A 24,498-nucleotide genomic window follows, 5' to 3' on the forward strand; every position below is an offset into this window, starting at 1 on the left:
ACACACACACACACACACACACACACACACAAACACACACACACACACACAAACACACACACGCCCATAAATGAATCAATCAAACAACTCAAATTAATGTAAGATACTCAGAAAAGAACTTTTACTGTAACTATGATTGAAGACAGTACTTTTGTGATGATTAAGAGTGTTCATAAATTAGAGACGGGCTCCTTTAACAGTTTAAAATCCTACATATGGAATAATAGTCCGAAAAATGACTATAATTTTTTAAATGGAGGAGTTTAGGAATCTTTAGACAAAATATTTTTTTTAAAGTTTGCAAATGTGTTTTTGTTTCTTTAACAGTTTAAAATCCTACATATGGAATAATAGTCCGAAAAATGACTATAATTTTTTTAATGGAGGAGTTTAGGAATCTTTAGACAAAATATATATTTTTTAAAGTTTGCAAATGTGTTATTGTATAGTATCATATTTGATACATCAGGCTTTTATGGCTCATATACTATGACAACATTAAGCTAAAAAAAAAAACACCTCAGCTTTATTCAGATGCCCAAACTGAGCAAAAATATGCAATTTGGTGCAGATGTTATTATTTATATGGCCAGAGAGTGATGAAATTCTGTTAGTTTGTATAGCAGATTACTTTATGAATCAGTATTATCAATGGTCACTGTATATCTTCAATAATATTTCTCATAAGATTATATTTAAATGGTTAGTTTAATATATCAAAACTCTATAGTTTTAATTGTGGGGGGAATGAAAGAATGTTTGAAAGATGTAATAATAATAATAAAAATAATAATACGTTTACTTTATATAGCGCCTTTCGGCAAAATCAAAGTCGCTTTACAATATTATAACAAATAAACGTACAAATATTACATTAGAACATGATTTTTCAAAACAAAACAAAAATGATATATGGATCATCAAGAAAACCTAAGTAAGTGCTGAAATAATAATAACAATGTAAAATATATTCTTGTGTTTACTTTAGCAAATATTCAGTGAAGATTTCACAGTAAAAAGATACTTGTATCCTGACCAGAAGTGGGATGTTTTTTTAGAATTATACTAAAAGGCATTTTACTTGCTAAAACATATAAACTACCAATCAGACAACAGAAGCCATGTTGAGGATTGAGTACAGCAGGTTTTTCAGATCAATTATCATGTTGATAATTTAGAGGCCTCAGAAATGTGCCTATCAAATATGATAAAGTAGGCTGTATAGGCTAGTACATAAAAAAGCTCTCTCTCTGGAATTCACCAATTTTCTTTAAATTTCACATAAAATGACACCATATTTTGTCTGATTTGAAAAAAGATACGGAAGCTCTCTACCTCATGCTAATTGCATTACATTGCGACACAAGTAAAAGCCTGGATGTAAGTGATTGTTGTAATTAGAGCGCTTTAAATTACAGCCCTAATTCCAGACGATGTCCCCCCACCATTCATATGCTGCTGACCACGCTAGAAATTCCCCCTGATGGGACTCCTGGCTCTGTCATAAAACTATCTGAGGTGTAATCTTCAACTGATTTACCTGCCGTTTTCTCAACATCGCCCAATAAAAAGGGCGAGACCGCCGAGGTTTCATGGGGCTAGTTTGTGATTAGGGATGCATAATCGTATCCTGCTTTGATCGTTTCCATGCCTTATAACTTCTAGCATATATAATGCGAGGGACTCGTGAGACAGACAGAGTGCAGTGTAAGCAGGGAGGATTTGGGAGCAGCACTGGGCTGCAGTCTTAATCTGGTTCTGGAGACAAAGTGTTTATGATGTACATCATTGGCTGAACTGGAGGAAGGACTAATTATAGTCATCCCGCATGACACATCCTGTATCTATCTATCTTTCATAAATCATATATAAAGCCCAAGTGCTTATTTCCTAATCAATATATACAATTGAGTGAATGAGGTGTGATTTTTAACAGCGACTAGCTATAAAGAAAGACTCTAAGAGACCGAGGACATCGCCATTGATCTGGAGAAATCTAACCTGCTGTCAGCTTGTGAGTAGCTGTCCCTGATTACATTCATCAGAGAAATGATGGAGGGAGTGGAAATCTGATTAAGATGTGCTTGCATCCAACGTCTCAACTAACTGCGAAACTCATAAAACGCATTTGCTGTCTCCCCCATAACTAATGGCTGGTTTTCACGGCTTTGACAGCGAGCCGTGTGTGTTATTTTGTCCGGGTATTATAATAATAATGAGAGCAAATTAGAACAATCAATTTCCATGGGTGGTTCTTGATTGGGGATGATGGGCAATATGGCACTGGGTAATCCATCTTCCTAGCCCTGTCTCATTAATGGCTGCGTCGCCGCGACAACAGCCAATGGCAGTGCGGTGCTATGGAACACATGGGGGCATCATTCTGTGAGCCTATGTTCAATTAGCAGTGCCGGCGATAAACAGAGTGATGTATGCAGGCTCGCAGATGCGGCAGCTTGAGTTTAGAGCCTTTTAAAGCCCCTATATGTATCCTCTGTGCCTCGACACACTCGCATGAGCTTGTGCGACGCCCTCGCTGAATATGTGCTAAACAGCACTCAGCCAACAGTACTTCTTATACAGGGAGCATTCGAAAATACAGCTTCTTGCATTGCACCAAGAGTAGGAGAATCCCAACTGGTACCCATTTTTACCCACCTCATATGTAAATGAGGTGGCCACAAGAGGACAGTCATCAATCTAAGTCATTCTTAACCTGATCAAGTACACAGCACTCTCCAGCCCAACATTAGAAGAACACACCAAAAGCAATCAACTAGAGCGGCTCAATCTATACTCCAGGGTCACATGTGATAGCATGAGGATTGAGGAGTGAAGGAGAGAGAATGATGAGAATGTGAAGAACAAGTTTCTATACATTAATAGGTTTGAGTCAGTGTGAAAACAGAGAACAAAATATTTCTTTTTGATTTGATTTGATTTAATAAGTATTGACTAGGTATAGGTGAATTTATATTTCATACCAAATGTCATATCTTCATATTTAGGTTGCCCCTACGACACATGCCCCTTTTAGTATCTATGTGTTAAGTATTATTTTAAAACAAATGATTTTCACAAAGCAGCATGAGGTTGTTGACAAGTCTAATAACAGATTTGTCAGATCCTGCAGTACCTGAGGGAGACACCGGCCAGTGAGGAAGATCTTTCATGCATCAAAACGTGTCATCATCACCACACTTCAACTGACAATGATTATATCAGCTAACTTGTGACTCAAACTGTAACATTCCATTTTAATCAAACTCATTAGCTATAAACATGTAGTTTTGCTATACAAAGCAAGAAATTAACAAAACCAATGATTCCTCACAGATAACCCATCTTAAAACATTCTAAAATGATTCTAAAACGATCTTACATCTTACTCTGTCTCCACTACTTTCTTTCACCTTTAGTTAAGGTCAACCTGAATATTTAACAAGAAAAGATACAGGACAGGACTTAAAGTTGTGATGAAGCGGAAGAGATCTTTTGCAACAGATCTTTTGTTCCATAATTGTCATATACCCATAATAATAATAATGAATTGCAAAAAAAAAAAAATGTAGGTTGGGGACTTAGTTTCCTTGTATTGGTTGAATTGCCGGATTTTAAGATGTGAGTGCGTTGTATTTAAAAATGGATGCAGATGAACTTGACTGCAGTGGGGAGAAGTCCGGCATACATTAAAGGGGTCATATGATGCTGCTAAAAAGAACATTATTTTGTGTATTTGGTGTAATGAAATGTGTTTATGCGGTTTAAAGTTAAAAAAAAACATTATTTACCACATACTGTACATTATTGTTTCTCCTCTATGCCCCGCCTTTTTGAAACGCGTCGATTTTTACAAAACGGTCACCATACTTGGCCACATGTCACGTCACTTTTCACTTTTTCACTTTTCACTTTTCAATATTACAGCGAGAATAAAAGTTACTCCTTCTTTCTTTGTGTGAACATTTGGGCGGTGTTATGCAAATCTTCCCACATAGTGAGGTAGGTATGTGGGGGCGTGTTCGAACGAGCCGTTTTAGGTAGGTGTGGCTAACTCTTAACTTTTATAAAGAATATCTCTTTGGATTTGAGACTTTAGTCTTTGCAACTTTACAGATCTTCTTTATGCACCAAGAGCTTGTAACACTCTAAAGAGAAAGGAAAAAATGAAATCACATCATATGACCCCTTTAACAGAAAGAAGTTTGTCATTTTCACTAGAAGTTCCAGTTGTGACATTTTGATTAAACATTACCAAGTAATTAAAAAAAAATGTATGCATTAAAGAACTGTTGACCTATAATATGCATTTAGAAAACAGACAGGGTGAATTGTCATTTCCTGATAGACAAAAATAAAGTCAGCATAAATTCAGTGGATCAGGATCTGACTGGCTAGAACAAACACAGGATAGCCTAAACAAGGCTAAAATATCTAAATAAGTGCAGGAAGGGGACGTTTTCTACACTAATTTCATGTTGACTTTAAGCTCATAGGAGTCTCTCAGTATAGAATACTAGAGAACATTAGTCCATGTCTAATATCATCAACTAAGATCATCATAAGAACTTCCTCTGGATAGGCTACTACAGTTATAACAAACAGAACATGTAGTTAACGAAAGAGGAGCAATTTAAAGTTTCATACGAACTAGTTCCTCTGAACTGACCCTAATAGCATTCAATGTATCCATTCACTCTACCGCGATTGATACACAAACCGTTTAGGAATATCGCCTTTTTGCTCTCTGTGCTGTCTTTTTGGATTACTCACTATTGGATTCTCCGTAGTCCCCTCATTCTAGTGACTGCAGACTTTGTAAATTCACTTAGCTAATTGATTTCAGCAGGAATCACGTTGTTGACGGTCATGTGATTGTACAAGCTTGGTCTTGTTAAGAAACGCGAGCCTCGCTCGGTCGGAAGTGCAGTGCCAGTGCGAGAAGCGCGAGCACAGGACAGGATTGATGAGATGAGAGGCCGCTTCGCTGTCAATCATACGATGTGCTGGCTGTCAATCTAGTGTGACCACGCCCTCATGTCAGCTATGACCACACCCTCAAGTCCAAGATGAAGTCTGTAGCACAGAAAGACGGCCAGTAGAAACTAACTAACTAACCTTAACTCATATTATTTATCTCAAGAAGTCTTGTAGCCTATAAATAACTTGAATATGGCTGAAGAAGTGTTAATTATTAGTCCAGGCAAAATAACATCGGTAAGTAGACTATTTAATCACTAACAGTTATTTAAATGTGTCATTTTGTTGTAAATATACGTTTGTTTTGTAACTTATTTGTTTTCGTTCTAGTTGTCTTATCATTCTCTTAAACCGTAAGCCTATTATTGATCGCCATCTACAGATCTTCAGTTTAGTTAGTTTAAAAATGATGTCTCAGATGGTCCTTTATTAAAGTTAAATTTTAGTAGGCTGTTAAAGTTTGGTTGATGAAGGTTTTGTAATAATAGGTTTCAAAAGGTATTGTAATCAATAATATTAATGCAATATTTAATGTCACATTTTTCTTTTGTACGATATGGTGTGTAGAAAAAAAGCCATTAAGTTAATGTCACAAGACATTTTCTCAGCATCTTCCCTCACGTGTAGGACTACGTATAAGCAACTGTATCTGACCACTTAGTGGGACAAATTAAGTTTTCCACTCATTATCTGAAGTGTAACGACCACTGAAGTCACACCATGAGAAAGCTATTCTCTCCTCTTGTGACTTGAACTGTTGCTTCAACATTTTAAGATCATTAGAACAGACAGAATATAATAGAATAGAATAGAATGTTTACAAATATACAGATTAAATATATTTGTTTATAAAACTAAATACATTTATTTATAAATATATATTTTTGTGTGCCACATACATATTCAATTATGTACTAGTTCAACACATTAATGGACATGTAAATGCAACCCATTATGTATGTACTGAGCACTATTTATCTATATTTTATAAAATGTCCGTTTTTGTTTCATTTCTGAATTTGTTCTTTTGAAACACTGTAAGGATGTCTGAGACTAATTCTAAATGTAATTCTTTGACATCAGGGTTCATGCATGTGCTCATTGTTTCAGTCACAGCATTTTAAAGAAAAAGAAACAACAGAGATAGCGTGCTGTTTTAAGGGGGTAAAAAGTAAGGAAATTTATAGCTTACAGGCCATAAATATTTTCTCACTTCTTTTTTCTTTTTTTATAGCATCTTACCTCATCTCTGCTGGCAGTGGCTTTCCTTACCTCCTTTGGTAGCTCAATGCTGTATGGTTACAACTTAGCTGTGGTCAACTCTCCTGCCGGGGTAAGAGCTCATTGACACACTCAGTACCTTGATCGATCAAAACTGCTCATCAAAACAAGCAACCAGTAGATAACATAGCCAGTTTACAGCATTTCATTTAATCAAAAAAGATTCTTAAAAGTGGCTTCCAGTAGAGAGATGCATGTCGGGCTCGAGGACTAAATAAACAAAGTGGCCTGAACAGAGGCTCTCCTGATGCAAGATCTCAGGGAATGTTGCACGATTCTGTGCATTCTATACATTCTTGTGGTAAAAGTGTGATTTCTACAAGGAATTCTGTAATAATTTAAACATTAATTAACATTAATTGATATTTTTATATATCATATGGTACTTACTATTTATACATTAGATTTATATAAATAAATCACAGTTTTAACCAGAGAGCATTGAGGTTTGCCCAGCATAATGATATGGGACAAAAAGAGAAAGTTATCTTTAGACTTTCTCCAGAAACTTGAAGAAACAAAGTGTTGAAGCCTTATTTTCATTTTTTGTAGATAAGTCAGTTAGATGTTATTTGTTCATCTTGGCTTGTCAGGCATTTTGTGCTGCAGTGGTTGCCTCTAGCAGCTCTTCATGTATATAAGTAGGGACCTATTTGCCCTGCCCCATTAGCCTGTTAATGATGAAAATATTTAAATTCTCCTGTCTGGTCTCCTGACTGGCTGTTATATACCCTACCGTGGTTTTGTTTTGTTCTGTTTCTCTTGGAACATCATGTGCTAAGGAAGAGGATTCAAACATAGAATTTTTTTATTTTTTTTTTTGAAGCAGAAGCTCAATCAATATTATCAGTAATCCAGGTTTTTTTGTAAACTCAGTTTTAGTTCAGTTGAATCTATTGTTGAGTAAATTGAAAGACTATATTAAGAGTTTTCCCAAGTCTGTTAAATGATACTGCAGTGCTCCAGCTTAAGTTTAGAATAGAAAAGAAAAGGTACATAAGCTAATTAAATTAAATTAGACTGTGATCTTAAAGTACAGGCAATTGAGAGAGTGAGTTGCATAGAAAGAAAGAGATAAAGAAGAGCTTGTCACGAAACTGAAGAATGTAAGTCCATGTTGATAGGTGTGTTTCACTGAATAGAAGCTTCGAGCTCGAAGAAAAAGGAAATTTTTGAAATTGGGAATGGCTATTGATGCCTTACCTTGTGTTCGTGTATTAAACTAAATATCAAAAAGTTAAATATTTTAAAAAAAAATGTTTTAGTTCACCCACAAATAAAATCATCCTTATGTCGTTCCAAAAATTGTATTCTTAGACCGTTAAAGTTGGGACATGTGAGAAGTAGTCATATGGACTACTTTTATGAAATTTTTATACTGTATTTTATAATATAATTTTTTTGTAGCTTTACAGCTTTTCCCTTTTTACTTTCAATAAATGGAATAGCACAAGATATCCTATAAAATTGGACCGAAAAAGGGAAGTCCAGCAGTTTTTCAGCAAGAGAGTATTTTTGGGTGAACTATTCACTTTAATTTCTCTCTTTCTCTCTGTCTCTCTGTTTCCCTGTCACTCACAGTACATTAAAGACTTCTATAACCGTACAGTGGTAAGTCGCAATGGAACTGGATTAAACGAGGAGGCCCTGACGCTCATGTATTCACTCACCGTTTCTGTGTTTGCGATTGGAGGCCTGATCGGCTCTTTGATGGTGGGCACTCTGGTCACCAAATTTGGAAGGTAAGTCAGGAGGAGACCCATAACATCTGGCTTGGTGTGGTCACTCTGCCAGGAATTCCTCTGAGTGTCAAGGCCACTGAGGTAGATTCTTCCTCATCTGTCACCTCACCTGACCTCTCTGACCGCACTGAACGACTTTGCCTTTGCCTTGTAAATGGCCTTGTTTCTGTCCAGTTAGTTCCAATCGTCTTTGTTGGTGATTAGTTCAACCAAAAATAAAAATGCCATAATTTATTTACCCTCATGTGGTTCCAAAGCTGAATGAATTTCTTTCTTCCATGTAACACTAAAGAATACATTTTGAAAAAAGCACTGATCACATTTTTTTTCTGTGCAATTACTATGAATAGAGAATAGAGCTTTCAAGAACGAGGCAAAAGCTCAGTGAAAGTGTCATAAAAGTCTGTGTGACTTACATCCAAATCATCTGAAGCCATAGGATAGCTTTACCATATGGATCACTTTTATAATACTTTAATGATGGGGTTTTTGTGTGTGTGTGTGTGTGTGTGTGTGTTTAAGCTTGAAAGCATCTATCTGCATTAATTGTACTTACTTGGAAAATAGCAAGGGAAGTCATACCGGTTTGGAACATCATGAGAATGAGTAAATAATGAGTTTTAATTTTTAGAAAAAACATTACTGTAAATGGCCAAAGCGATAATTTTTATAGCAGTGGTAGCATATTATTGTATAGAAACAAGACTGTTCAATTAACCACTTTGTAACTATGTGCACTTCCTAACCATAGCTTGCACTTCTATTTTGTGCTCTCCATGGAATCTGGAAGTACACCTGTCTAGTCTGTTCTGAGTGTCTACGAGTGGCGCCACAAGATTTGACTGCAGACATTTAAATGCAAATGAAAGAAGATGATTCATGACCCTATTTATTGTTCTAATCAATTTCAGTCCAGCAAAATGTTTTATAGCAGTAAGGTGATCATAATGCAGAACATGGTGCAGCCATCTGTAAATCAGGAGGAAAGTTTACAACGTGATAGAACTAATCAAGGAATGCAGCTATTTCACCCAGCAGCACTGTCATGGAACATCAGTTATCTGGTTTTGATAGTTAAACTCCCAGGTGACCGGCTATCGAGCATGACTGTCCTAGCTTAATGAACAGTGCCAGTGCAGAACTTCACAGTGTTTGCTTTTGCAGGAAAGGTACAGTGGTCAACTCCACTGTACTGGTGTTCTTAGCGGGATCTCTCATGGGGTTTAGCAGGATCTGCGGCTCACCCGAAATGGTCATCTTTGGTCGTTTTATAACAGGAATACATTCAGGTATGTCCCAACTAAAAAATAAGCAGGTATAGCAAAGTAAGATTTGACATGAATAGACTCTGAGATGCTTTCCTCATCTCCAACTTCCAGGTATCTCTCTCAGCGTGGTGCCCATGTACCTGGGAGAGATTGCTCCTAAAAACCTGAGAGGCTTCCTGGGGCTCATGCCCAGCATTTTCATTTGTGCTGGGGTTTTCTCAGCTCAAGTCTTGGGCCTGCATGAACTTTTGGGAAAGGTACAACAGGGAACTTAACATCAATGATCAGTTTAACATCATACAATTACATTGCTCTTCTATTTTCATAATAGTTATGAAACAGAGTTCAGTATTCTGTTTTAACTTGTGCTGTTTTGTTTGACAGGAGGAGCACTGGCCCCTGTTTCTGTCTCTTGTGGTTGTCCCCACCTTTATCCAGCTGATGCTGTTACCTTGGTTTCCAGAAAGCCCACGCTACCTGTTGATTGAGAAGCACAATGTTCATGCCACTATCACCGGTGAGAGAACTTCTTTTGATTTAGAATTTGAACCACTTTAGGCATGTTTCTAAAACCATCCAAACATCAAATCTACCATATATATATTTTTTAATTTTACAGTATATGTTATAGATCATCTTATTAATCTATATTTTTGTCTTGGTTGTCAGTAAAATTATTTGTAAACATCCTTAAAAAGAATAAAATATTTTTTTTACACCATTGGCAATTATTTTTGTTTTAAGCATAAAAAAATATAGATAATATTAGAAATATATTTAATATATTTATATTTATGTATAATATAAATCATATACAGTATAAATATGTATATATATATATATATACATGTATGTGTGTGTATTTATATATACATATAAATATACACAGTATAGAGACACATATACTGTATTATGTAAACACAAACTTTTAATTTGGATGTGATTAATCGCAAAAAAAGGAAAAAATAAAAACTAAAGGAATAAAATAAACTTAATCAGCATATTCTCAGGCTTTTATCTTGTGCAGTTTTCTTTCTCAAGTAAATTTAAGTTTATGAATAATTAGATATATTTACTAGAAAATATATATAGATAAAGATATTGTTTTTAAAAATATATATATTTTTCAGTATAGGCACACATTCATACATTAACATGTAGGAGAGTAATCATTACCATGAAATAGGTGTTATTTGTTTTAGTTAGTTTATGGGTCATGCTTGAATTGGGTATGAGGTTATTGTATTGGAAGAATATGGCAAAGTGATAAAAAAAAGGCAGCTCATTTTAAAAAAGTCTATCAGCTGACCCCTGATGTAGATGAACATTAAACCAATAGTTTGTGTTCTCTTTGTTGGTGAAGCCTTGAAATGGTACAGAGCCAAATGTAACATCCAGGCAGAGATAGAGGAGATGCAGGAAGAGCAACGCTCTCTGTCCTCAGTGGAGACCGTGTCTGTCTGGCAGCTGTTACTGGACCACACTGTTCGCTGGCAGGTCCTATCCGTGGTGGTCATCAACATCGGTATGCAGCTGTCTGGCATTGATGCGGTAAGGTTAAAATCCTGGTTAACATATAGAGCTGACTACACATGTTTTTAGATTTGAGTTTTGAATCCATTGTAATGGAAAGGTAATTATATGAACACCGTGAACAGTGATGGGATCTGGGTACGGTGAGTATTTAGCCTACAAAGCCTTACAAGATTCCTTCCAACATCAAATAAACAGCAGGTAACCAAAGTGGTTTCGACCTGCACAGCAGAGCAGTGGCTATGCGCCTGAATTTAAAGTGGCTCTCCTTTATTTATTCTTCAGGAAGTGTATTATCTTCTTGAAATAGTTTTGTTTAACTTCAGATGAATTATTCAGATGATTAAGAGGACAGAGCTGACAGAAACCTCACATTTTAAGTGTTTTTGCGGTCTAATTTGCACAGCCCTGCTATAGTGATAAATAAAGGCTATTATTCAAGCAAATTAGATGTATTTTTTCATTGTTACATCATTAAGATGGTGATTATAGTAATTTGACAGATCTTTTTTGATCTATTAGCACTCCCTTTAAATCAGAACTAACAATTTAACAATTAGCTTGTGATTCCAAAAAAGGATATTAATTTTTTTTCCCAATAGTAGTTTGATGGTAGTGTTTAAGTTAGACCTGTCAGCTGACACCATTCCTTTATACTTGCTACTGCAGTGCTCTTAAATGGCATCTACATTATGATCAGAATCAGAGTTATGAATAAGAATTCTGATGCATCTCAGCAAAAACACACTGTGCTATTAAATATATTCTCCGAAAGGAACTAGCATCTAACATCATGTTTCTAGCATCACATTAAAAGGTTTTACCAGTATAACAGACTGTGTATATATTCGATTTTTTTTTTCTATAGAAATGTCTTATATAAATTGTATTATTGTTCTGAAATGTTTGATTGGCAGAGTCATTCTTTATGTAATAATGAGGATAAAGACTAATAGAGAGCTCATTACCAGGCCCACATGGAATCTGCGTGCCCAAAGCTCAGCAGAATTCAAACAGCCATCATTCACAAAGTTCTACATATTCCCCACTCCTTGCTTGTTGTTCATTTATTAATTCATTTGATGTTGGCTAATATGACAATGCTTTGTTACTGAAAACAGTGCAGTACTCTCAGCTCTGTTTACCACATTACCTTCTGCAGAATTCCACAGATTATGCCGCAAAATGAGGAAAAATGTCTGCAGATTACATCTGGAGTTTGTCAAATCGCAATTTCTATTTTTGTCATGTCTTTACCCCATCAAATTTCCACAACCAACAACAAAACAATAAATAAAAGCCATTATCTCAGTGGTGATTCATCAGTTTAATTCATTTACAGTCATTGACATTGATTCAACTGATTCTGAAAAAAAAGAGCATTTGAGGAGTGCCAGAACATGACAATATTTGTGACTTGCATTATTCAGATGGTCTTTACAGAGATTGTTATAAAATAAACTAACATTTTTACTTGCTGGACAAGAGAACAACATTTCTTTACAGTCTTATCTGGCTACAAAGCTGAAAGATCAGTAATCGTCTTTTCAGCATCTTAAAAAAAAAAAAACTCTTAACCTTAGCCGTTATTCCCTAAACCATAGATATATCTTGGCAAAGTACGAGAGCTGCTGATGTCAAATCCAAGCAGGACTATTCATGTCTGCGGTATGGGGTTTTGATATCAAATTTGAATATTAAATGACATTGACTGTAGGGCCCTTAGGTGGCAGGTGACCCTGTGAGCGTCTGTGTGTGTGTATTCAGTGTAAATGCGGCTGACAGGTGGTGAGTCTTGGCTGACTTCAGCATGAGCAGCAGGAGAGAGGCAGGCCGTGTGTGTCCTCTACAGTCCCAGCAGCTCTCAAACCGTCTGTGTTCTCTCTGAATACCCCCCTGCCTAACCTCACACACAGCCCTCCAGCTCTCAAATTGAATCTGAAGTGTTGTACGCCGTAACCGCTCGTAGTCACGATATGCCACCTGTACAAGCCCAAATCCTTTCGTTCTTCTCCCCAGATCTGGTTTTACACCAACGACATCTTTGAGAACGCTGGGATCCCGGCCCCTGAGATCCAGTACACGACTGTAGGAACTGGAGCTATAGAGATCGTTGCAGGCCTCATAGGGGTAAGTTTTCATATTCCACCGATGCTTTCACAGAGTCGAATGTGAAAATTGTCTGTTTCAATTATTGATAGTGGTAAAAGACTATCTGACAGGGTTATATAGTGACTTGAAATTGTTTATTAGACATCACTTGGTCTATTACTTCACTAGAGTTGCTACATTTGAGGAAGAGCGTCTCTTCATATCTCAATCATTTTCATTTAGCTTTGCCCTCAATCTTTCCCAGCTCACGTGTATTTTTCTGCTGTGACACACATAAAAATCACTGTATAAGATGAGCGTTAGAGAGACTGATGTGTCTTGTATTTGCCGCCTCCTTTCTTGGGTTACATCTCAGAGCTGTAATGAAGGCCAGATACAGTCTCTCTCTCTCCCAGTTGCGTCGCTTAGCCGGGATTTAGTGATGCACCAGCAGCAACCGGAGAGAAAGAGGCACGCTGTTAGTCAGAAGAACTCATTGCTGCCAGTGTCAATTGGCCCTCACTCGGGAGGCGAATGGCACACGAGAGGAAGGCTAGAGATTGGTTATAAAATTACAGCTATTCATTCTTCTGTCAGCTTCACCAGCCTTTAAGTCAACAGTGCAGAGTTTTAGCGCTCAATTTAGGCAGCACTTAATGAAAAAACAAGGTTCCACTTCATGCTTCTGCGACATTTGCTTTCAAGAAAGCACCGAAAGTCTTCCTTTCAAGACAGCGGTTACTAATTAATCCGATCAAGACAAAAAGGAAGTGCCTATTGTGAACATCCACATTGCATCTCTTTGTTTTTCTTTCAGTGTTTCACCATTGAGCGTCTCGGGCGAAGGCCATTGATAATTGGAGGTTTTGGTGTCATGGGAATGTGTTGTGCTGGGATAACACTGTCTCTCATTCTTCAAGTAAGTGAAGTATAGTTAATAAATTGAAAAATACTTAAATCTAACTTAAATTACATTTTAATAGCACTGCCCATTGAAATGACTGTTGTCAAAATTTGGACAATTGAGTTTTTGTTTTTTTCAATTAATTGCATTTATTACTATCACTTTTCAGACACATGTGCCTTTCATGAAATATGTGAGTGTGGGGTGTGTGGTTGGAATCATCGCTGGATTCTGCATCGGGCCGGGTGAGTTCTTTGTGTTTGTCACTCTTTCTTCTTCTCTTAATCTATTTATTAAAGTGGTCTACATGGCTGCTTTTAGGCATGCTCAGGCACATTCAGTAGAACACTGCTTCAATTGAATGAGTAGTTGTCTGCTCTTTGACCCTGAAGTCCCAGATGACGCCTTCAAATAGTGAAATAGCGACACCTGGGGGTAGAATTGAGAAAAGCAAACGCAACTGCCGTTCAGTATAGACCTCAGTGTTTATTTGAGCACTGTTTTTGTCATGCATGTATTCATTTTACAAAGACATATTATATTTTTTCTATATTTAATATATTCATATTTTATTTGTTCAGAATAGTGTAAAGGGTTTCAAACTTTCAGAAATAGTTATATATTTATTATGTTTATTATTTTTATAATTATCTAAAAATGCTAAAAATACTTATTTATTTTAGGATGGAACAAATTCTTATTTAACATTTAATTTTAAAAAATCCATTATTAGGATTAATGCTATATATCCTTATCTATCCTTGCGAAGCACGATTATTATTTTAAAATATTTTATTTCATAACTGTTTTATTTCAGTCTCATTTGCTTCAAAATGTTAAAAACATTAACTTACATATTACATAACAATTTTACTGATTTTTTTTTTTCTGTGAGCACACAATAAGAAGCTACATTGTACAAATACAGATTTATGAGTTTATTAGTTTACACCAAAATATAATATGATACATATATGATTGTGAACCACAGTTTTTTTTTTATAATGAAATGTTTGGTAATTCTTAGACAGGACTGAGAACAGGATACAGAAACTAAATGCATCTTGACTAAATTGCATTAAATTGAAATAGTGATAAATTGTGCTGTTGAGGAGAAAATATTGGCGTTTTAAAGAGTTTCAAAGATTAAAGTATGGAAGTTAAAGTATGTACTTCCCTCTATTAGTGCTGCATGAGCATTAGACTCATAGTTTATGCACACAATAAGAGCAGCGAGGAGTAGCTCTGCTACAGTGATGAATGAGACTACAAGTGCTTTACTGAGTTGATGCATTATCCAACCCAACTCCAAAAACTATAATTCATTCTCAGGCCCCAGTCTCAATCGGTGTAATTACGTCTTTAATTAGGATTTTTTATGGCTCATTGTTCATAAACAATGATGAATATGGCTTTTTAAGACAAAATCCTGCATGAACAATGAATTACAAGCAGAGTTCCTTATCAATTTAACTGCAGCATGCCTCCTGCTGCAATTATCACGCACAAATAATGAAGCCATCGCTTGGCTTGTTCCTGAATTCATTACATTTGAAATAACACCTTGTGCCTCCTTATTTTTCACTTGTAACCAAAAGGGATTAGAACTTAAGAAGTGGAACAATCTCTGCTTCTTGCATATTGAGATAACGAGCTCTTCATAAAGCTAGTTTATTATCCTCCCTCCAAGAACTGTTGCACTACAGAAGAGCAATGCATGCATGCATGTGCATAAAATAATCTATCATGATATGCACGTATATAAGAGATTTATTAGGCTAAAATAATATGACCACTCTAGGTTTCACAGTACTTTTTCTCTGATATGTAGGTTCGTAATTAAACGTGAAAAATAAACATGACGTCACGAGATGCCATTAGTACGGATATGTCTGTTTTGTAGCGGGTGTTCCGTTCCTGATCACAGCTGAGCTCTTCAAGCAATCCCATCGTCCTGCCGCATACACCGTGGGAGGATCTCTTAACTGGATGTCCAACTTCACCATCGGCTTCATCTTTCCATTCCTTCAGGTATCGTATCCATTCAATGCAGTTAACGCTAAAGGAACACAGAGTATAATCGGAAAAGCATTTTCCAGGATTGTGGTCGCCTTATGTTGAAAACATTTGTCAAAGTCAATCATTGTGAAATTCAATCATCTTCATTTAATTCAGCTGTTTTAAAAAGGAATAACTCAGTTTGCGTTCCATCCTATTTCTCTGCTACAGATGTCTGCTGGGTCCTACTGCTATCTGGTGTTCTGTGTCATATGCCTGTCAGTGGCCATCTACGTGTACTTTGTTATTCCAGAAACTAAAAATAAGACGTTTGTAGAGATTAGTCAGATGTTTGCTACAAAAGAGGCTGTGGAAGAGAGCCAGGCCCTCACTCACCCTGACCAGCTCAAACTGAAAAAGATGAATGGATACGGCTCCCTTGAAAATGGTTCACTTGAATTCGACAGCTCTTCCTCCTGTCCTTAAACTCAGAAGAAAAGCAAAAAATGCATTTGAGGTTTAGGAATTAGATCAGTTATCATCTATGCATTAAAGTGAATCTTACTTTTGTGCGCAGTGGACTCAGGTTAACAGAAGGTTCGTTCTTCCTTAATCACAGAACATGAGATGAAATTAGTTTTCACAATCAGATTTAGTTTTATAGTGATGCTTAAACACCCAGCGCTTTGTGTTACTTTGTATGCAAGAACAGTGCCATATACATGTGTTGCCACATGTATATTGTTATTGAGAAATTACTATGTTTTTTCTCTGTTTGTTTAATGAATGAAATTCCTTCATGTATATAGGTCTTATACATATTTTTATCATTATGAGAGTATATATGTGGTTGCAGCGATCTCTTATTATTGTGAGTGTTAAATGGCACTGGATCATTTAGTAATGATCATGTGCTAACGTGCCACCTTATTAGAGACTTTAGGCTGAGATCAAACTTGATATTTTAAATATTTCTTTGCTTTTTCAGAAATCCTGTTGTTTTATTTACAGACATTTTGAACACTGCTATAGCTGTAAATTTGTATTAGTACATATAGACTACCATTCAAAAGTTTGGGATTAGTAAGTTTTTTTTTTATAAATTAATACTTTTATTCAGCATGGATGCAATACATGGATCTAAATTGACATTAAAGACATTTAGAATGTTACAAAAATTTCTCTTTTAAAGGCAGAGTAAGTGATTTCTGGTAGCCAATGTTGATATTTGAAATCACCAAAACAAACACGCCCCTACCCCAAAAGGGTCTTGCCCCTATTTTGATAGCTCCGCCCCACATATACATACACAACCCAGGCAACGATTAGTTCTGTGAAACAAAGCAAAACCAATGTTACACCATGTCTACTCGGCTAATGTCCGTCCCATGCACTGAAAGCTCTCTCCTCCACATCACGAGTAGACACGCCCCTTATTGCTGATTGGCTACAAGTTTGTTTTGCTATTCGGCCCGAATCAGTTTTCTAAAGTGTTTTTGAAAAATCACATACCCTGCCTTTAAATGTTGTTCATTTGAACTTTCCATTAATAAAGAATCTTGAAAAATAACAAAAATATTAAGCAGAACAACTGTTTTCAACACTGATAATAATAAATGTTACTTGCGCACCAAATTAGCATATTAGAATGATTTCTGAATGATCATGAGACACTGAAGACTGGAGTAATGACTGCTGAAAATTCAGCTTTTGCCACCAGAGAAATAAAAAAAAGTAGTTGTAATAATATAATTTTTTTTTTCTTATTTTACAGTATTTTAAATCAAATAAAAGCAGCCTTGGTGAGCATAAGACACTTCTTTCAAAACCATTTAAAAATCTTACCGACCCAAAACTTTTGAATGGTAGTGTATTAAGGTATAGGTTCTGTTCATAAAATTATCTTGTATATTATCTATATATTATCAGTATATTATATCTGAGTTTTAATCTAATTTATATGGATATTTATAACTATATTTGACCTCACATATACTAAAATTATTTTTAAAGTATTCAAACCTTTATAACTCACCAAATAAAAGTGTTTTAAATGAGCCTGTGGTAACCCATTTATTGAGAACATCAGGGTGCGGAGTGAAAAAAAGCTTACAAAGCAGGATCTGAGTACAGACACTGTTGGTTTCTGCCAAAGAGCGCCATTGCCAGTCAGAGAAGAGCTTTATTAACTCACTGAAGAGGCAGATTTAATGCTTAATTAAAGAGAAGAGTATCTCACCTTCCACTGTGGATACCAAACAGCTGTATGGCAATTTATATTCAGATACACATTTGAGACTCACCTTTATTATAGTGCCCTTGGAGGGTACTGCCTTACTGCATTTGAGGTATGTATCAGATTATTGATATGTATCTATACAGAGAACTATGTGCATGTATAGTGTTGTCTTTCCTCTGTTATCCCAGGCCTGTGTGAGTATGAATGGGTTTCTCGGGTCTATCAAGCCCCTGGGCGGTGCTCTCCAGATCTCCCCAGAAGAGACCCACACAGACTAATGATATCATACGCCTGCGTCTCCCGCTCCAAGAAGAGAAATTGTGAGCTGAATTGTGTCTGGCTTTCTGTTTGGTCAGTCTTCAAACACCGAGCTCAAGGTCACTGGTTAAACGGGATCTCGATGAGCCATTGTGCACAGCTGTACTCTCCCAGTTCATTTTAAGAGAAATTACAGTGCCGGCAATGTACTGAACTGCCTCGTACTTCTTTTTTTTCTACTTCTACTAAACAATTTTCTTCTATTTGAATTCAAACGTTATTTTAATGTAATATTATATTTTTTAATCATTTGTGCACAATGTAAACTAAAGTTTTAGATTTCAGATTAATCTCAGACAGAATTCATAGTCATTCTGCCTATCAGACAGACAAAATGATTCTCTATTCCGTCTGTCTGATCTATCTATCTATCTATCTATCTATCTATCTGTCTGTCTGTCTATCATTCTATCTGTCTCTCATTCTGTCTATATATCTATCTATCTCGTTCTGTCATTCTACCTATTGTTCTATCATTCTGTCTGTCTATAGTTCTATCTGTCTGTACGTCCTTCTATCTATCTATGTCTGTCGTTCTATCTGTCATTCTGTCTGTCTCTCATTCTGTCTATCTATCTATCTATCATCTATCTATCTATCTATCGTACGTACGTATCTATCATTCTATCTATCTGTCATTCTATCTATCTATCTATCTATCGTACGTACGTATCTATCATTCTATCTATCTGTCATTCTATCTATCTATCTATCTATCGTACGTACGTATCTATCATTCTATCTATCTGTCATTCTATCTATCTATCTATCTATCGTACGTACGTATCTATCATTCTATCTATCTGTCATTCTATCTATCTATCTATCTATCGTACGTACGTATCTATCATTCTATCTATCTGTCATTCTATCTATCTATCTATCTATCGTACGTACGTATCTATCATTCTATCTATCTGTCATTCTATCTATCTATCTATCTATCGTACGTACGTATCTATCATTCTATCTATCTGTCATTCTATCTATCTATCTATCTATCGTACGTACGTATCTATCATTCTATCTATCTGTCATTCTATCTATCTATCTATCTATCGTACGTACGTATCTATCATTCTATCTATCTGTCATTCTATCTATCTATCTATCTATCGTACGTACGTATCTATCATTCTATCTATCTGTCATTCTATCTATCTATCTATCTATCGTACGTACGTATCTATCATTCTATCTATCTGTCATTCTATCTATCTATCTATCTATCGTACGTACGTATCTATCATTCTATCTATCTGTCATTCTATCTATCTATCTATCTATCGTACGTACGTATCTATCATTCTATCTATCTGTCATTCTATCTATCTATCTATCTATCGTACGTACGTATCTATCATTCTATCTATCTGTCATTCTATCTATCTATCTATCTATCGTACGTACGTATCTATCATTCTATCTATCTGTCATTCTATCTATCTATCTATCTATCGTACGTACGTATCTATCATTCTATCTATCTGTCATTCTATCTATCTATCTATCTATCGTACGTACGTATCTATCATTCTATCTATCTGTCATTCTATCTATCTATCTATCTATCGTACGTACGTATCTATCATTCTATCTATCTGTCATTCTATCTATCTATCTATCTATCGTACGTACGTATCTATCATTCTATCTATCTGTCATTCTATCTATCTATCTATCTATCGTACGTACGTATCTATCATTCTATCTATCTGTCATTCTATCTATCTATCTATCTATCGTACGTACGTATCTATCATTCTATCTATCTGTCATTCTATCTATCTATCTATCTATCGTACGTACGTATCTATCATTCTATCTATCTGTCATTCTATCTATCTATCTATCTATCGTACGTACGTATCTATCATTCTATCTATCTGTCATTCTATCTATCTATCTATCTATCGTACGTACGTATCTATCATTCTATCTATCTGTCATTCTATCTATCTATCTATCTATCGTACGTACGTATCTATCATTCTATCTATCTGTCATTCTATCTATCTATCTATCTATCGTACGTACGTATCTATCATTCTATCTATCTGTCATTCTATCTATCTATCTATCTATCGTACGTACGTATCTATCATTCTATCTATCTGTCATTCTATCTATCTATCTATCTATCGTACGTACGTATCTATCATTCTATCTATCTGTCATTCTATCTATCTATCTATCTATCGTACGTACGTATCTATCATTCTATCTATCTGTCATTCTATCTATCTATCTATCTATCGTACGTACGTATCTATCATTCTATCTATCTGTCATTCTATCTATCTATCTATCTATCGTACGTACGTATCTATCATTCTATCTATCTGTCATTCTATCTATCTATCTATCTATCGTACGTACGTATCTATCATTCTATCTATCTGTCATTCTATCTATCTATCTATCTATCGTACGTACGTATCTATCATTCTATCTATCTGTCATTCTATCTATCTATCTATCTATCGTACGTACGTATCTATCATTCTATCTATCTGTCATTCTATCTATCTATCTATCTATCGTACGTACGTATCTATCATTCTATCTATCTGTCATTCTATCTATCTATCTATCTATCGTACGTACGTATCTATCATTCTATCTATCTGTCATTCTATCTATCTATCTATCTATCGTACGTACGTATCTATCATTCTATCTATCTGTCATTCTATCTATCTATCTATCTATCGTACGTACGTATCTATCATTCTATCTATCTGTCATTCTATCTATCTATCTATCTATCGTACGTACGTATCTATCATTCTATCTATCTGTCATTCTATCTATCTATCTATCTATCGTACGTACGTATCTATCATTCTATCTATCTGTCATTCTATCTATCTATCTATCTATCGTACGTACGTATCTATCATTCTATCTATCTGTCATTCTATCTATCTATCTATCTATCGTACGTACGTATCTATCATTCTATCTATCTGTCATTCTATCTATCTATCTATCTATCGTACGTACGTATCTATCATTCTATCTATCTGTCATTCTATCTATCTATCTATCTATCGTACGTACGTATCTATCATTCTATCTATCTGTCATTCTATCTATCTATCTATCTATCGTACGTACGTATCTATCATTCTATCTATCTGTCATTCTATCTATCTATCTATCTATCGTACGTACGTATCTATCATTCTATCTATCTGTCATTCTATCTATCTATCTATCTATCGTACGTACGTATCTATCATTCTATCTATCTGTCATTCTATCTATCTATCTATCTATCGTACGTACGTATCTATCATTCTATCTATCTGTCATTCTATCTATCTATCTATCTATCGTACGTACGTATCTATCATTCTATCTATCTGTCATTCTATCTATCTATCTATCTATCGTACGTACGTATCTATCATTCTATCTATCTGTCATTCTATCTATCTATCTATCTATCGTACGTACGTATCTATCATTCTATCTATCTGTCATTCTATCTATCTATCTATCTATCGTACGTACGTATCTATCATTCTATCTATCTGTCATTCTATCTATCTATCTATCTATCGTACGTACGTATCTATCATTCTATCTATCTGTCATTCTATCTATCTATCTATCTATCGTACGTACGTATCTATCATTCTATCTATCTGTCATTCTATCTATCTATCTATCTATCGTACGTACGTATCTATCATTCTATCTATCTGTCATTCTATCTATCTATCTATCTATCGTACGTACGTATCTATCATTCTATCTATCTGTCATTCTATCTATCTATCTATCTATCTATCTGTCATTCTGTCTGTCTCTCATTCTGTCTATCTATCGTTCCATCTGTCTCTCATTCTGTCATTCTATCATTTATCGTTCTTTCTGTCTGTCTGTCTATCTATATCGTTCTGTCATTCTACCTATTGTTCTATCATTCTGTCTGTCTATAGTTCTATCTGTCTGTACGTCCTTCTATCTATCTATCTATCTGTCTCTGTCTGTCGTTCTCTGTCATTCTGTCTGTCTCTCATTCTGTCTATCTATCTATCTACCTATCTGTCATTCTATCTGTCTCATTCTGTCTATCTATCTATCTATCTATCTATCTATCGTATCTATCATTCTATCTATCTGTCATTCTGTCTGTCTCTCATTCTATCTATCTATCATCTATCTATCGTTGTAGCTATCATTCTATCTATCTGTCATTCTGTCTGTCTCTCATTCGATCTATCGTTCTATTTATCATTCCATCTGTCTCTCATTCTGTCATTCTATCATTTATCGTTCTATCTGTCTGTCTGACTATCTATATCGTTCTGTCATTCTACCTATTGTTCTATCGTTCTGTCTGTATAGTTCTATCTGTCTGTACGTCCTTCTATCTATCTATCTATCTATCGTATCTATCATTCTATCTATCTGTCTGTCTGTCTGTCTGTCTATCATCTCTCTCTCTCTCTCTCTCTCTCTCTCTCTCTCTCTCGGTGGGTCATACAACTGTAGGGGTGGGCCAAGCTCATGATTGGGTGGTCCAGGCGCACCATGGCCCTGTTGATCCAGGTCTGTTTTATTTCCCACAAGGCAGAGCTTCACTATTTTCCAATGATATGACTTTGAAGAACCTGCACCACTGACTGCAGATAGTACTGACATTTTGCCTTTTATGCACTGACTTGTGCTGATTGGAGATAGGGAGCACGGATAATACCCGCCGAATCTAGTTTTGTAGAATAAAGTCACTCTTAAATCGTCACCCACCCTGTGCAGCTCTAAACATGGCAGCTCATATTTCACTGTGAATTGACTCCCCTGATGGAATGAGTGTCTGTGTCCTGTAGGTGAGCAGGAGGAGAGGATGCTGGTCTAATTAGCGGCAGAGGAATCTTCTGTCGGCCCAACACCTGTCACCACAGGCTCAACACTGCCCTCTGCTGTCCGGAAGAGGAAGACAATCAAGGTGTCTAGACCAAGTGAATGTGAAGGTATGCTGTATTTATAGGCACATAATCCTCTTCAGCATTTTGAACACATTTATTAGACATTAAACCATATATTTAAAAAGAAAAACCGTCAATATGCGTGCGCCGTATGAATGTGTCAAGATGTGGTAGCAGAATACCCACTTCCAAGCAGACATTTTTTGTCATAATGACAATGGCAGGAAGCGGGAGAATATTTCAACGCTCCCACTCCCACTGTCACCTCATAAAGAAACAAACACACACAGTACCCTCACACAGAAGACCTGCTGCTCGCTCCAACATTTTAATTAATGACAACAGATTTTCTTCTCATAAGTGCTTTAATGTGGCTTATTGCTGTAGCAGTCCCCTTGGCCGTGGAAATATTATGTTGACGGATGTGCTGTGTCGCTGGGACTCCCTGGATGGAGGCAGCTGTCAAGCCCGAGATGATAACATTAAGGCGAGGGAAAGTGATGACAAATGCCTGTTATCAGCGAACGAGGCCAGTGACAAATCGAATTGCGGCTCCCAAGAACCCCCATTACACCGTAATAAAAAAAGATTGATGGTCCTCTCTGTCAGGACCTCTGTTAATGCGATTTCGACTGGTCTCTCCGGCTTCCAATTAAGATGGCGAGGAGAAGGAGGGAGAGAGAAGCGACTACACACGACCGACTAATTGGATCTGAGAAGCCAAAGGCGTCCTCTCATTCTTTTACTCTTTCTCTCTTCAGCTGCTACGCGTTCTTTCTCTCTCACTCGTGGCAGCGCAGTCTGGAGCGAATGCTCTTGCATTCCGTTATTTCAGGATTTATGGCTGGAAGATGGGGATGCAGACTGCGCTGCCGGTGATGGGGAGTGCTGTCTCACTGCCAGCTCTCGCATACAGACGGGCACAGATGGGAGCGGAGACGCAAACCCAGCCAGTGATGAAACGTCCTGACAAACAGTGGGACAGACAGAGAGACAAATAGCTCCATGTGAGCCGCTTGCCATGCAATTAAGTAAATAAGGATTGACTGTGTGTCAGTGGTGGGCTCCGAGTATGTCATTCTTCACTGATGTCTGTGTGCCCACTGATTTCATTACCACTGAATGCTTGTTATGCTCCTCGAGGACTTTTTGAAGATTAGGTGGTGAACGACACCGTGGTGGTTAAGCAAAGAGGTTCGCCCAC

The 24,498-nt window shown here is 36.3% G+C and overlaps 1 protein-coding gene and 1 long non-coding RNA gene across 2 annotated transcripts in view; one reads left to right on the forward strand and one right to left on the reverse strand.

The window, feature by feature from the left end:
* Nucleotides 1-4,922, reverse strand: part of LOC107716292 (uncharacterized) — a 21,227-nt gene extending 16,305 nt beyond the window's left edge. The window contains exon 1 of the long non-coding RNA XR_001637188.1: nt 4,774-4,922. This is a non-coding gene — a long non-coding RNA (uncharacterized LOC107716292). The remainder of the gene's footprint in view (nt 1-4,773) is intronic.
* A 54-nt stretch (nt 4,923-4,976) lies between these two features.
* LOC107716293 (solute carrier family 2, facilitated glucose transporter member 9-like) lies at nt 4,977-16,478 on the forward strand. The gene is made up of 12 exons (XM_016522666.1): nt 4,977-5,217; nt 6,215-6,313; nt 7,843-8,003; nt 9,168-9,292; nt 9,383-9,528; nt 9,656-9,788; nt 10,635-10,822; nt 12,824-12,934; nt 13,713-13,814; nt 13,969-14,044; nt 15,703-15,830; nt 16,029-16,478. The coding sequence occupies exons 1-12, from the start codon at nt 5,173-5,175 to the stop codon at nt 16,281-16,283; spliced, it is 1,569 nt and encodes a 522-aa protein (XP_016378152.1). The 5' UTR covers nt 4,977-5,172; the 3' UTR covers nt 16,284-16,478.
* The last annotated feature ends 8,020 nt before the right edge of the window (nt 16,479-24,498 follow it).

Source organism: Sinocyclocheilus rhinocerous, unplaced genomic scaffold (genome assembly GCF_001515625.1).
Source record: "Sinocyclocheilus rhinocerous isolate Xijiao unplaced genomic scaffold, SAMN03320098_v1.1 scaffold869, whole genome shotgun sequence".
Taxonomy (NCBI): Eukaryota; Metazoa; Chordata; class Actinopteri; order Cypriniformes; family Cyprinidae; genus Sinocyclocheilus; species Sinocyclocheilus rhinocerous.